The 15,487-nt window shown below is 48.0% G+C and overlaps 1 protein-coding gene across 1 annotated transcript in view; it reads right to left on the reverse strand.

Moving 5' to 3' along the window:
• SMYD2 (SET and MYND domain containing 2) overlaps positions 1–10,007 on the reverse strand; it is an 84,688-nt gene extending 74,681 nt beyond the window's left edge. Inside the window, exon 1 of the mRNA XM_040351454.1 lies at positions 9,749–10,007. Within this exon, the coding sequence (XP_040207388.1) occupies positions 9,749–9,915 (167 nt within the window). The 5' untranslated portion in view covers positions 9,916–10,007. The remainder of the gene's footprint in view (positions 1–9,748) is intronic.
• Between the last annotated feature and the right edge of the window lie 5,480 nt (positions 10,008–15,487).

Here is a 15,487-nt window from a genome sequence, read left to right on the forward strand (position 1 = left end):
CACTATGGGAACTTGAAGCTTCGGCATTAGAGGACCGTGTGGTCAGCTTGTCAGTCTTTCACCCAGCTTAGCATTTGCAGCGAGATTGCAATCGTATACTGAAGCGCTAAGAAGACTGTTAATTTGAATAGAACTGCAGAATCTAAGACCCTGACCCCCAGCAGCTAATGTTTAAAGCCATTGCAAGTGCAATGAAGATTTAGATTGTCAACAGCAAGATGTACCCTGATTAAAGTACCCAATGCGCTATTCTGCAAAAACTGAGTGCAAGTTATTTTAAGTGTTGGGTAGATAAGGATTAGAACCCCTGCCAGGTTTTTATTTCTGCCTGTAAACACCATTAGGTAGTTTTTTTACCCTTTGTATTTGTACTGGTGATCAATCTCACTGGAGACAAAAAGATGGGCAAATAAAAATGTTATAGTTGTCACAAGAACAAGACTAAAGAGTAAGGGCCCTTTCACACGGTCCCCGCTATGGTTCTGCAGACGGAGGAAAATCCTATTTTTCCCCCCATCCGTCTGCAGATCGGATGAACATGGACAGACTGTCAGTGTTCATCCGATCCCCCCCATAGAGGAGAGCAGAGATCTGACATGGCGATCCCTGTCGTCTGTCAGCTCAGCGGGGAATCAACAGAGCGATCCCCGCTGAGCAAGCGGATATTAAAGGAACAAATCCTCACGGGATCCGCAAGTGTGAAAGGGCCCTTATAGTATTCACAATGTGCAAAAAAAAAAAGCTGGATTTATTTTTATTTTTTTATTCTCACTTGGTGGCTTAAGGGAATGCGTGTCTCTTTGGGGCTCTTGAAGGATGGGTATTTGACACTTGAGGTTGTTGGGGGATGAGGTTTTGGATGTGTATGCTGCACTCTGCTCATCCCCAGCGCCATGCATAGGGATGAGAGTTGGGCCATGGTGAACATGGATTGGCTGGTGCCAAGGGAGAGAGGAGTTTTGTAGGAGCCCCTCTACATGGTAGCGGTGGCGCCAATGTGTGGAGAGAAACTTTGGCTCTGCTGCGGAGCAGAGCTGGAGTTCTCTTTTTTGGATGTTGGCCTGTAAGTTAATAGAAAACCCCTCCTATCGCTTGCTCTCCTGATGCTCCAAGTTATCAGTATCCTCACTTAAAATGTAAGGACACTATTGTTTGTATGTGATGTCACAGATGCGACAGCTGGATGGAACGCCAAAGAGAAGAGGGTTTCGGGGGGCTCATTTTTATGTGCATGCAACACCGCCCAACTGTTAGGGCCCTTTCACACCTGCGGACCGTATTTCATCAATCCGTTTTCGGATGAAATACATGTATCCCTATGGGATTGCAGGTGTCAGCGGATGACCATCTGATCTCATCGGTCCCCGATGTGGTCTGTTTCTGCAGACGGAGGAAAATCCTATTTTTCCATCCGTCTGCGGATCGCATGAACACGGACAGATGGTCCGTGTTCATCCGATCCCCCCATAGAGGAGAGCGGAGATCTGACAGGGCAGTTTCCTGCACAGTGTGAGGGGACCGCCTTGTCATCTGCCGGATCAGCAGGGATCAACGGAGCGATCCCCGCTGAGCAAGCGGATGAGACGTGTACGGATCCTCATGTGATCCGTACATGTGAAAGGGCCCTTACACAACTTGGAATCCCAACTTTCCAAATAAAAAACACCACACATACATTAAAGAGGCTGAAAAAGTGGAACTCCAGCAAAAAGTTTGCTAGTTAACATGGAAAATCTTTAGAACCTTCATAGTTACTGCAAAATCCAGGGAAATAAAATGCCGGAGTTACAACCATACTGCAGGACAAATAAATAAAATCACAGTGTCGGGGCATTTTTATAAACTAAAATAATTGGCCTTGGATATTTTTACACTTTGGTTGCCCTTGGAAATTAGAAACAACTGACAACTCAGCACACTGGCTTAGTGTCGCACACGTCAGCATGGAGTATGTACAACCAAGCTGAAAGCCACCATACAGGAGGGAGGAGGCAACTATGGGCTGAGGGAGCAGCTGGGCCAACAGAAAGTTGAGTATAGAACCAGAAAGAGGCCATGAAAAAGGTGCATCTTTTTATGTGTGCGAGAGCCATCTGATACAACCTCTGCAGTTATTTGGCACCATAAAGTTGGTCTCAGATGTTAGTAAACGCTTGGATTTACTTGCACAGCCCTGACATTGGGGATTATTTATTAGCTGTGAAGAGTGCTAAATCTGGTGCAACTCTGCATAGAAACCAATCGGCTTCCAGGTTTTTATTTCCAAAGCTTGATTGAACAAGCTACTTTTAGAAGCCGATTGGCTACCATGCACAGCTGCACCAGATTCTGAGTGCACCAGTTCTAGTAAATCTTCCCCAATGTATTTTGGTCCAGAGGAACGCTCTGCTCCGTGGAGAAGCAGCAGATTATGTGGGAAGCAGGGTTTTCTTACTTGTCAAACTGCCTTGCCCACCAAGAAAGCACATTTTAAGCGGAGCTCCACTCTAAAGTAGAACTTTGCTCATTGGATTCCTCCCCCACAAGTTGTAATGTTCGGGGGAGACAGGATACCTGTCTTTGACAGGTATCCTATCCTTTCCCACTTCTGGGAGTCCTGCCACGGCGTCACCACGGGGCTCCCCCCTCCCCCTCCTCCGGGGGTAACAGGAGAGAGGAGCGGGGCCTCACACATGTCAGTAGGGTTCCCGACGTGAAGCCGAAAGGCTACAATGCCGGGTTCCCTTACCCGCAATGGCGGCAGCAGTGTAGCCTTTCGGCTTCACGCCGAGAACCCTACTGCCGACATCGTTGGACTCCAGGACAGGCAAGTGTCCATTTATTAAAAGCCAGTAGCTACAGTATGTGTAGCTGCTGGCTTTTAATGTTTTTTTTTTTCCCAGACCTCCTCTTTCAGGATGTCAAGAGCAGCCAAACTAGCATTAAATTGCTTTTGCATCTGGTTGAAAATACAGCCAAAAGTTGAGAATGACACAAAATATAAAATTTTCAAAGTCTGCTGCCTCAGTTTTTATGATGGCAATTTGCATATACTCCAGAACGTTATGAAGAGAGAACAGATGAATTGAAGTTAACTCTTAGCCATGAAAATTAAGTTAAAGCGGGGGTTCACCCCTAAAAAAAGAAAAAAAAAATTCTAACATTACATCCAGCATACTAAGGACATTTCCTGTATGCAGGTCATTTTTTTTTTTTATCCGTACATACCGTTATATTGTCATTTTGTCCAGGGCTTCCGGGTTCTGATGACTGCGGGACTGGGCGTTCCTATCCTTGGGTTAGATGATTGACGGCTTGTAAAACAGTTCCCCTGTCACACAAGGCGAGTATAGTCCCGAATCTCAGGCTATTTCCAGAAATCTGGTGACGCGCCTTATGCGACAGGGGAACCGTTTTACAAGCCGACAATCATCTAACCCAAGGATAGGAACGCCCAGTCCCGCAGTCATGAGAAGCCTGAGGCAGGGATAGGAACGCCCAGTCCCGCATGCAGGGCAGAAGCCCTGGACAAAATCAGAATATAACGGTATCGGATAAAAAAAAAAAAAAATGACCTGCATACAGTAAATGTCCTTAGTATGCTGGCTCTAATGTTAGAAATTTGTTTTTAGGGTGAACCCCCATTTTAAGCGTATATGGAAGGGAAAAAAAAAAAAAAACCCACACAACCCAACACACTCATTAACACTGCATTTGTAAAGAAGGCTTCAAGAAAGTTTAGCAAGTGCCAGGACCGTCTCCCACAGTTGATTCATCTGGGGGATCTGGGCACCACCAGTGCAGAGCTTGTTCAGGAATGGTAGCAGTTAGGTGTGAGGACATTGGCACACACAGTGAGGAGACGACTTTTGGAGGATGGCCTGGTGTCCAGAAGGGCAGCAAAGAAGCCACTTCTCTCCAGGAAAAACATCAGGGACAGACTGATATTCTGCAAAAGGTACAGGGATTGGACTGCTGAGGACTGGGTAGAGTTGTACGATTCTGGTTAAAAATGAGAATCACAATTTTTTTTGTTTAGAAGATAGATCACGATTCTCACAATTCTGGTGGCGTAACATCGTTCACATTAAAACAAAAAAAAACAAAATTGGGCTAACTTTACTGTTATTTTTTTTTTTGTTATTATTCATTGAAGTTGGTGGTGCAACGGATCATCATTGATCCATGATCTGAACCGAAGATATTGATCCGATTCACTGACAGGAGTGAAAACGAAAGCGAAAACTGCTCATCACCGTGGCATTTAAGCAGCCCCTTGTTTCACAATCAGGCCGGGCTAAAGCCATCACAAGCGCTATTGGTGCGTTTATAGGTGCAGACATGAGGCCAAATTCGGTTGTGCAAAACGAGGGCTTTAAACACATGCTGAAACCTACATGGTTAAGGAGATATTTGCAGAAAATCGGGCACTGATGTCTACGGCGCAGGCACACTGAGCGCGCCGGGTCTTGAAAGGGAAAGTGCCGGAAACGCACAAATTGTGCTAGTTCCGGGAGCATGCGAAGGAGTGACGTCATCGCCAGGGCTGTGGAGTCGGTAGATAAATGTTCCGACTCCTCAGTTTTATGTACTTCCGACTCCGACTCCTCTGTATTAATATGCAAATGTATTTTATACATTCCTTGAGGGAAAGAAACGCAACCTACCACATGACTACTGGCTGGGAAGCCAACAGTCTACTGTATTGCACAGTTTAAGCAAAAGACAAACACAATGAAAACAATCAAGTGACTGGATAGTAGCAGCAGGCATAAACATCAGGAACAGGATCTTTACCAGTTCAAAAATACAAACCACATTATTTGGTTGTTTTAGAACAAAAACAAAGCTTATCAATAATGAACCAAAAACAAAATCTGCAAAACCTAGAAATGGTTTATATTAATCTTGAAATGTAGTTCTAGGCTTAGCAAATGCAAATCAATTCAATGTAGAGTTCTAAGGAAGAGAATTGCCTCTGCCAGATCCTCTTTCATAGAGGCTCTTAAGTCAGACTTTATTATTTTTAGGGATGAAAATAATCTTTCGACACTGACTTGGGTGGGTGGCATTGCAGTAACTATTCTGGCCACATCACTAAGGATCTCTGGATAAACAAGGATGGCTTCTTCAACAGTAAGTTTTGATGCGCGATCATACTTTTCAACTTCTTTTAGTGCTTTATAAAACTCCTGTTGGAATTTTTTTTATTTGGACACTTACTGGTTCTCTAACATGCGTTCCCTGTAACAGCAGAACACAACACTATGGAAAGTAGAAGTATTGCAGCTCCTAATTGTGCGTTGCGTGCCATATAGTGAAGCACATGAAAAGCATGCTTCTTCACGGTCACTTAACGTGTTCGTTTTGCGGTTACGTGAGGCACTGCATGCATTGGTCTTTATTCTTACAGTAGAGAAGTCATTAATTATAACTTTTTGTGAATTGGGACATTTAAACTTGATTTTTTTTTTTTTTATTCCAATCTAAATTTAGTAGGAGTCGGAGTCGGTGCATTGTTTGCCGACTCCAGGTACCCAAAATTTCCCCCGACTCCTCGACTCCGACTCCACAGCCCTGGTCATCGCCGCTGCGGCCAGTCACAGCGCTGGAGCGCGCGATACCCGGAAGTCACTCCAGGTATCATGGCGGAGGAGAGGAACGAGGGTCGCTGCGGGGGCTTTGATCTAAGATAAATAATGAGCTAGTATGCTAGCTCATTATGCCTTTGTCTTGCAGGTTTTTATTTAATTTTTTTAATGTTTTTTGGGGTTTACAACCACTTTAAGAAACAAGTGTCAGAAAAAGACTGACTTTAGGTGGTTAAACTTCCTGCATTTACACAGACGTTAACTTGGCAGACTGCCCAATTTTTTTCTCTATACACAGGAGTTTATCCCTTTGATCCAAGAAGGAAGTGTTGGTTACAAAGTTTCCTGTTAAAAAAACAAACAAACGAAAAAAACTTAGACTGCCCAGACATTTTCTTTTTATAGCGGAGTGAGAAGATAAGTCTCTCCACCAAACTCTGCAATAGAGATCGTCAGGGGGGTTGAATCGAGATCACGATTTTTTTTTTTTTACGATTAATTGTGCAGCTCCAAGACCGAGGTAAAGTAATTTTCTCCGATGAATCCCCTTTCCGATTGTTTGGGGCATCCAGAAAAAAACCTTGTCCGGAGAACGTGGAGCGCTACCATCAGTCCTGTGTCACGACAACAGGGAAGTATCACGAGACCATTCATGTGTGGGGGCTTCTCAGCCAAGGGAGTGGGGGGGGGGCTCATTCACAATTTTGCCTAAGAACACAACAATGAATAAAGAATGGTACAAAAACATCCTCAGAGAACAACTTTTTCCAACCATACAAGAATAGTTTGGTGAGGAAAAATGCCTTTTCCAGCTTGATGGAACACCTTGCCATAAGGCGAAAGTGATAACTACTAGGCTTGGGGGGGAATAAAACATCGACATTTTGGGTCCATGGCCAAGAAACTCCCCAGACCTTAATCCCATTGTTAATAAAAGCCTTTGACACTTATAAAAATGTTGTAATTATACTTTAGTATACCATAGTAACATCTGACAATTACACTGAGGCAGCAGACTTTGTGAAAAATGTATATCTGTGTCATTCTCAAAACATTTGGAGATCCAAGTCTACCAATTGTCACTTGGTCTGATGGTTGGAGAACAACTTCCAAGACACCAAACTGACAATCACCTTCAAATAAATTGACCAACCAGGGCCATATGCCAGCTATGTTTTCCCCACAGAAAAGCCCGGGATGCCCTCCTACTTTCCCCATTTCTTGGCAGTGTATGCATTTTAACAAGGTCTCAAGCACTTTGGGTGTTTAACCCCCGATGCATATCTGGGCATTTTGGTGTGGATGACAGGGACAGACAAAACATCCAGCCTCATAGCCGGCAAAACTATTAGGAGGATAAAAACTTCTGCTGCCGATGTACAGTACATAGAGTGGTACTAATGTTTAGGGCAGTACGCGCCCATGGAAAAATGCCCATAATGTAAGATGTCCGAGTCCCAGGCATTCATCCCTGGGCCGATATATCCGTAACGTCAGTGCCATTTGCTGCACTGTCCAGCAGCTGCAGCCTCTCAGAGATTTATAGGCTGCTAGACCAGGGCTTGACAAATTTGCTTGGAATCTAGAAGCCAGGAACGTGCCCAGTCCTGCCAGGCTCGCGTGCAGAAGCAAACGCATATGAAAGCGGTGTTCAAACCACACATGTGAGGTATCGCCGCGTTTGGTAAAGCGTGAGCAATAATTCTAGCCCTAGACCTCCTCTGTAACTCAAAACATGCAACCTGTAGAATTCTTTAAACATCACCTATGGAGATTTTAAAGGGTAAAAGTTTGTCGCCATTCCACGAGCGGACGCAATTTTGACGCGTGACATGTTGGGTATCAATTTACTCGGCATAACATTATCTTTCACAATATAAATTAAATTGGGCTAACTTTACTGTTGTCTTTTTTTATTAAAAAAATAAGTATTTTTTTCCTCAAAAAGTGCGCTTGTAAGACCGCTGTGCAAAAACAGTGTGACAGAAAGTATTGCAATGACCACCATTTTATTCTCTAGGGAGAATTTATATATATATATATATATATAAGTGTGTGTGTGTGTGTGTGTGTGTGTGTGTGTGTGTGTGTGTGTGTGTGTGTGTGTGTGTGTGTGTGTGTGTGTGTGTGTGTTCTAACTTCTAAGGAAAGGAGATGGAAACAGGCAGGGAAGCCAAGAGGGTGCCAGATACCAGAAGGAACCATAGGACTGCAGAAGGCCGAAACCTCAATTTCCGGACGGTGTGATGCGATCGCGAGGGGGGGGGGTGCGCACGGAGATAGGGTACCCCAGGTTGCTAATTCTAGTTGCAATTGCGACCTGGCGCCCAGGGTTTGTTGAGCCCTGTGCTAGACTTATTGCCTGTACCAAAAACGCCATGCACTGGTGCTAAATGCCTAATGTGCATGAGGCCTAAAGAATAAAGAGAAATAAAAGGACAGACATTTTCTATATGGCAAATGATATCCCCCCCCCCAAAGCCCTTTGCCCAATCACAGATAAGTAACAGGGCCATGCCACATACCCACCACTGCTGGTACTTGTCTTTCACTTTACTACCATTCCAATTCCAGAACTCCTCAAAATTCCAAAGTAATTTTTTGTGTCAGGCCGGTGTTGGAGCAACCACAGGTCTAACTGAACCCATGTGGTAGGTCTTAGATCAAGTATCTGGCCACTCGCGTTCCCCCCCCCCCCCCCATAGGGGTACGGGTTAGTGCTTTGCAGCTCTGATGGGTGAATAGGGAAGCAGATGGAAGACAGGTACCAGCAGTGGATGGGGCACAGCAAACCAAGGCCAGAGCACCAATTAGATTAGAAGAATTTCGGAAACATGACATGGCACTACATCATCACATGCATTAGTCCCACACACAGCTTTCTACACACTTGTATACAAATCCTAAATGTTGTGTTGGATGAGACCCTGTCACCACTTCTACCATCTGTATTTCTTCAATGCATTGGAAATGGAAAGGATCATCCTCACAATTATCCTCTCCAGTGAAATCATTTTTTCCTGTTTGCTGGAGTACAGATATCACTAGGTGTGTGTGTGTGTGGTCTCATATCACTTGTACAGTAGTTCCAATCACAGCCTCACAAATCCTGTAACTTAGTTTTGGCAGAGGTACCCCAAGACCTATTATTTGAAGGGTTCCTCTGAGATTAAACGGTTGAGGAAGGCTGGCTGGTCTACAGGAATCTACTGAGATTACTGAATGTGACCTCCTATACTATTGGGCCGCCATTAGACTGGAGAATAGGGACAGCCAAGGAAAGGAAGCCAGGGGTCCGGCTATGGAAGCATGAAAAGGGGGGTAGCTATGGCAAAGGACAGGGGGTGAAGATATGGCAGTGGAAGGATGATTGAGCCCAGCTATGCCAGTGTAGGAACTGGGGGGGAGGGGGCAGCCATGGCAGTGCAGGCACTTGAGGGGGTGTTGCAGCTCTAGCAGTGGTGCAGGCTGCACACCGAGGGCCCCCAGCTCTGGCAGTGGTGCAGGGTGTACACTGAGGGCCCCCAGCTCTGGCAGTGGTGCAGGCTGCACACTGAGGGCCCCCCAGCTCTGGCAGTGGTGCAGGCTGCACACTGAGGGCCCCCCAGCTCTGGCAGTGGTGCAGGCTGCACACCGAGGGCCCCCAGCTCTGGCAGTGGTGCAGGGTGTACACTGAGGGCCCCCAGCTCTGGCAGTGGTGCAGGCTGCACACTGAGGGCCCCCAGCTCTGGCAGTGGTGCAGGGTGTACACTGAGGGCCCCCAGCTCTGGCAGTGGTGCAGGGTGTACGCCGAGGGCCCTCAGCTCTGGCAGTTGTGCAGGCTGCACAGTGAGGGGCCCTCAGCTCTGTCACCGGTGCAGGGTGTACACCGAGGGCCCCCAGCTCTGGCAGTTGTGCAGGCTGCACAGTGAGGGGCCCTCAGCTCTGGCAGTGGTGCAGGGTGTACACCGAGGGCCCCCAGCTCTGGCAGTGGTGCAGGCTGCACACTGAGGGCCCCCAGCTCTGGCAGCGGTGCAGGGTGTACACTGAGGGCCCCCAGCTCAGCAGTGTGTGGCCCCCGCTCCCCTCCCCCTCTGATATACAATGTATCTCTGGCTCAGGACTGTGAGGAAGTGGCCCCCACGTGCCGGCCGTATAGCACAGAATAGCGGCGCACTCGTCAGGCCGGGGCGGGGTACCTGCAGAAGCAGAGATCGCAGTGGTTTCCTCGCTCCTGGGAGGTCAGCACACAGGTGTAGGCCGGACAGGTGAAGAGCAGCTCTCCCAGACCGAAGTGCCGCAGGGCCCGCATGCCTCGTCCTTTCCCCGGGCTGTCAAATCGCTCGATGCCTTCAGAGGGTCCCATGTCTGCGGAGAGGGGAGCCTGCTGTGTCGGGGTCTGCGGAAAGATCGGTGTGCGGCTATTAATGTCTGCCCGGGACAGACAGACACAGGGAGACAGCTGGAGGAGCGGGGAGCCGGGCGGTCCTAGTGCCGGCTCATCACCTGCTGAGCAATCTGTGTACTGCACTGTGCCTGTACCTGGGGGGTCAGATTGGTTCGTTTACAAGTCAGGATTCGGATTCAGGACAGTGGCCCAGATTCAAGAAGCAATTGCGCCGTGTAACCTATGGTTTCCCGACGGAGAATGCGCTGTACGCTCGGCGCGGGAGCGCGCCTAATTTAAATGATTCATTTACATTGCGCGCGCTTACGCCGGGCAATTTTGCCGGCGCGCCCTCGCAATTCACGGAGCTACTGCTCCGTGAATCGAGGGCAGCGCAAAATATTTGCGGGGGCGCAGGGCAAAATCGTTGCCCTGCTCCCCCGCAAATATCGTGCAAATGTACCTGAATCTGGGCCAGTGAAATTAGTGGTCAGGTAGCATTGGTGTGCGCAGCCTACTGCATTAGGGTGTGCACCCCAAAGCTCAAACACATATGCGTGTATATATAACAATGGACGTGCCAGTAGAACATTGGACGATGTCAGTAGGGCAGAGATTGGTGTAGTTTATTTTAATTTTAATTTTTGATCTTTTACAATTTTATTTTATTTTATATTTTTTTTAAAAAAATTAGGAGCCCCCTTGGGGGGCTTTGGTGAAATATCAGGGGTCTAAACAGACCCCTGATGTCTCACTTTTGAGACAGAGAAAGGGACTGAGGACAGAGATTTCCCAGTCTCTTTCTCTGCAGCCAAGCAGCAGGGGGAATCTGCACAGCACAGGGTGATTAGAGTTTGCCCAGGCACACCCTGTGTGCACACCTATGTGTAGTAGGTAGGTCATTGTAGCAGAGGTGTATTTAGGTTTTGTGCTGCCCTAGGCCTGACTAAACTTGCGCACCCCCTAATTTAAATATGACCCACCCCTTCTTCTTTAAGACCCGCCCTGTCATATTCATGGGAAGAGGACAGAGGGACGCCGTGGGTGACGGACAGAGGGACGCCGTGGGTGACGGACAGAGGGACGCCGTGGGTGACGGACAGAGGGACGCCGTGGGTGACGGACAGAGGGACGCCGTGGGAAAAGAATGCCGTGGGAAGAGGACAGAAGGACACCGTGGGAAAAGGATGCCGTGAGAAGAGGACAGAGGGATGCCGTGGGAAGAGGACAGAGAGGGACATTGTGGCGGTCAATAAGGCCTAGAGAATAGCAGGTTAGGCACTTCCTAATGGCTCCGTCCCTGGGAATAGTAATGAATAATGGCCAACAGACCCTCTTACCAGACCCAGCAAAATCGCAACCGGCCGGCCGCCCCCCGCAAAGTGCCGCCCTAGGCCTGGGCCTTGTCGGCCTAGGCCAGAATACATCCCTGCATTGTAGTAGTCAGACAGGTCAAGGAGAACAGTGTAGTGGTTAGACAGGTAGGTGTGGTAGTCAGGTTGGTGTAGTAGTCAGGTAGGCAAGTGAAATGTGAGGAAAATGTGTGTAGTAATCAGGTAGGTCAGTGTTGTAGTCAGGTAGGTCAGTGTTGTAGTCAGGTAGGTCAGCATTGTAGTCAGGTAGGTCAGTGTCGTAGTCAGGTAGGTCAGTGTTGTAGTCAGTTAGGTCAGCGTTGTAGTTAGGTAGGTCAGCATTGTTGTCAGGTAGGTCAGCGTTGTAGTCAGGTAGGTCAGCATTATAGTCAGGTAGGTCAGTGTAGTAGTCAGGTAAGATAGTGTAGAGGTTCCATGCCATGACTAAGGACTGACATCTGAAACGCGTATTCTGCAGTGTAAAGTTTTTACCGCGGATCGCACAGGAACGCTGTGCATCCTTGTTGTCCATTTCAGGGCTGAATCTTTGCCGGTATTCAGCCCTGAAACGGAAACCAAAGACGCACAGAGTTTCTGTGCGATCCGCTCCAGAGATATGTGAACCGGCTCCATAGAGAGCCAGTAACATTCTCCTGCTACACAAATTGGATGCAGCGAAACCCACCTCCAATTTGCATAGGTGTGAACCCAGCCTTAGGCCCCATACACACGATAGAATCCATCCGCTGAAAAATCCCAGCGAATGGGTTTCAGCGGATAGATCCTATGGTGTGTACACTCCAGCAGATCTGTTTCCGCGGATATTTCTCCCCTGGGATGGATTTCCAGCGGATAAATATTTGCTGACATGCTATCAAATCTATCCGCTGGAATCCATCCCAACGGATGGATCCGCTGGTCTGTACAGACTCACCGGATCCATCCGTCCGAAGGGATCCCCCGCATGCGTCGTAATGATTCGACGCATGCGTGGAATTTCTTATATGACAGCGTCGCGCACGTCGCCGCATCATAATCGCGGCGACGGCGCGACACGTCATCGCCAGAGGATTTCGGCGCGGATTTCAATGCGATGGTGAGTACACTCCATCGCATGGAAATCCGCGCAAATCCTCGAGAGGATTTATCCGCGGATACGGTATGCTGGACCGTATCCGCGGATAAATCCTCTCGTGTGTATGGGGCCTTAGACTCACCCTAGGATTGCCATCCGTCCGGGATTCACCCGGACAGTCCGGAATTTGAATCATGTACTGAAACCCGGACACATTATTCACACAGGAATGTGACTTGGAACAGGGCTTGACAGGAGGGTGAGGGGGCACTATGTGCGCCACATTACTATTCTTTTTGGAGTGCCCAAAGGTGTCCCAGGTCTGTTACAATCCTACAGTGTATACTAACAAAAAAAATAAAAAATGAACCCTGTGATACAGATACTCCCACCAGGTGGGGCCCCAGATATTGTAGGATGTAGGGGACACAGGTTCTGACATCTCCATAGTGAACACACCCTGAATTTGGGGCTTCCCTGGTGTATTGTACCTGCACAGTGTCCTGTATGATCCCTGTATGGAAGTTCATCCTGGGTGGTGCAGGGACAGGTTCTCTTTGTATCAGGCTAAATATAAACATTGGGGAATGTAGAAGAGCTTCCTTATCTCATGAGTTGCAGATAGGAAGAAGGAATGGTATTTCTCTTGCAGCATGTCCCTAAAAGGCCCCTGATACCATCATGTTCCCTGTCCAGCTATGGTCACCCTGATTGGGCCACACTCCTCACATCTGTAGGTAGTGGGAGACACTAGTGACAGTATGCGCACTGGGACAGGCAATGAGTTTAGAATTTCTCACAGTGTACATTAGAAGTTGCAGCAAGTCATATGAAAACCACCTCATTTCCTGTCTGGAGAACATTCAGCATCATTCTAGACCATTCATTGTTAATTGGGGTTCTGTGGTACCCTAAGGTTCTTTTGGAGGTTGCTAGGGGTTCCTCGGGCTGAGGCCCATTGTCCTGCCATCTCATAGTACATGCATAATTATGGGGCCAACACCACTTGGCAGAGTGAGCGGCGTGCGCTGTGATCACTGAGACTCGGGTGATCACAGATCCGAGTAAGGGGCAGATCCCGGCCCCTTACCACGTGATCTGTTGTCAGCCAATGACAGCTGATCACGTGATGTAAAAAAAAGCTTAGTAATCGTTTTTTTTTTTCTCTCCTCACGCTGACAGCGCGTGGAGAAAAAAAAGCCGATCACCGGCTTTTGTGTAAGGGCTCTTTCACACGGGTCCACCTGCCAGTTTTTTTTAGGCGGACCTGAATGGGTGCTCCGTGCTCCTCTATGGAGCCGCGGATGTCAGCGGTGACATGCCCGCTGACATCCGACCCGCTCCGTTCCGCCAAAGTGTGACGGAGGAAAAACCTACTTTTCCATCCGTCTGGTGGATCGGATCGTGTTCATCCGATCCCCCCATAGGGGAGAGCGGAGAAAAGACAGGGCGGTCCCTGCACAGCGGGGATCAATGGATCGATCCCAGCTGAGCAAGCGGAGGTTCACGGGGCGGATCATTACTGATCCGCCCCGTGAGAAAGGGGCCTAAAGGACATCCGTCCCGAAGAGGAAGAGGCACATCTGCCTCATCTGTGCCCACCAGTACCGTCTGCCAGTGCCCACCAGTGCAAAACAATCAATGCCCACGAGTGCCACCTATCAATGCCCACCAGTGATGCCAATCAATGCCTCGTCAGTGCCACCTAGCAGTGCTGCCTATCAGTGTCACCAACCGCTGCTGATCACTGCCCATCATTGCCACCCATCAGTGCCCATCACTACCACCTATCAGTGCCCATCACCACCACCTATCAGTGCCACCTATTAGTGCCAATTCTCAGTGCCCACCAGGGCCACCTATCAATGCCCTTCAGTGCCACCTCTGTGTCACCTCTCAGTGCCCACCAGTGCCGCCTATCAGTGCGTCTTATCGGTGCCCATCAATGCAGCCCATCTGTGCCCATCAGTGCTGCCTATTGGTGACCATCAGTGCAGCCTCAGCTATACATAAATGAAGGAGAAAAATTACCTGTTTGCAAAATTTTATAACAAAATATAAAACTTTTTTTTTTTTAGTTGATTAAATACCATTTGGGTACAGTGTTGTATGACCGCGCAATTGTTATTCAAAAAGTAAGAGGGCTGAAAGCTGAAAATTGGTCTGGGCAAGAGGGGGGTTTAAGTGCTCAGTAAGCAAGTGGTTAAGTTTGATTTTGATATACTCTAATGGCCAGATTCACGTACGGCGGCTTAAAGTTGTGCGGGCGTAGCGTATGTAATTTCCGTTACGCCGACGCAAGTTAGAGAGGCAATTGCTGTATTCACAAAGCACTTGCGTCCTAAGTTACGGCGGCGTAGCGTAAATGTGCCGGCGTAAGCGCGCCTAATTCAAATTGTGAAGAGGTGGGCGTGTTTTATGTAAATAAAGCATGACCCCACGTAAATGACGTTTTGAACGAAGGGCGCATGCGCCGTCCGTGGACGTATCCCAGTGCGCATGCTCCGAATCACGTCGCAAAAATACAATGCTTTCGACATGAACGTAACCTACGCCCAGCCCTATTCTGAATCGACTTACGCAAACGTGAAATTCGACGGCGGCTCCGACGTCCATACTTAACATTGGCTGTGCCATCTTTTTGGTGGTTTATCTTTACGCCTGAAAACGCCTTACGTAAACGGCGTATCTTTACTGCGACAGGTGCGCGTACGTTCATGAATAGGCGTATCTCGCTGATTTACATATTCTAGGCGTAAAACAGCGTACACGCCCCTAGCGGCCAGAGTAAATAGACTGCTAAGATACAACGGCATAGGAAGACTTACGCCGCTCGTCTCTTAGCAACATTTAAGCGTATCTCAGTTTGAGCATTCGCTTAAATGTAGGACGGCGCAGAGTCAGAGTTACGACGGCGTATCTACTGATACGCCGGCGTAACTATACCTGAATCTGCCTATAAGTATCTCTCTTCTAGTTGTTCGCCAATGAGCGTATCGTCCTCCTGTTGAGGGCTGAGTCCCTGCTCTTTCCATCAGCCCCACATCGCCCCCTGTCAATATTATCAAGACTATTTTTGGTGTGTATCGCTATATATCTGTGTTATGTACTTATATGTATGTTA

The sequence above is a fragment of the Rana temporaria genome, chromosome 4 (genome assembly GCF_905171775.1).
Source record: "Rana temporaria chromosome 4, aRanTem1.1, whole genome shotgun sequence".
Lineage (NCBI taxonomy): Eukaryota > Metazoa > Chordata > Amphibia > Anura > Ranidae > Rana > Rana temporaria.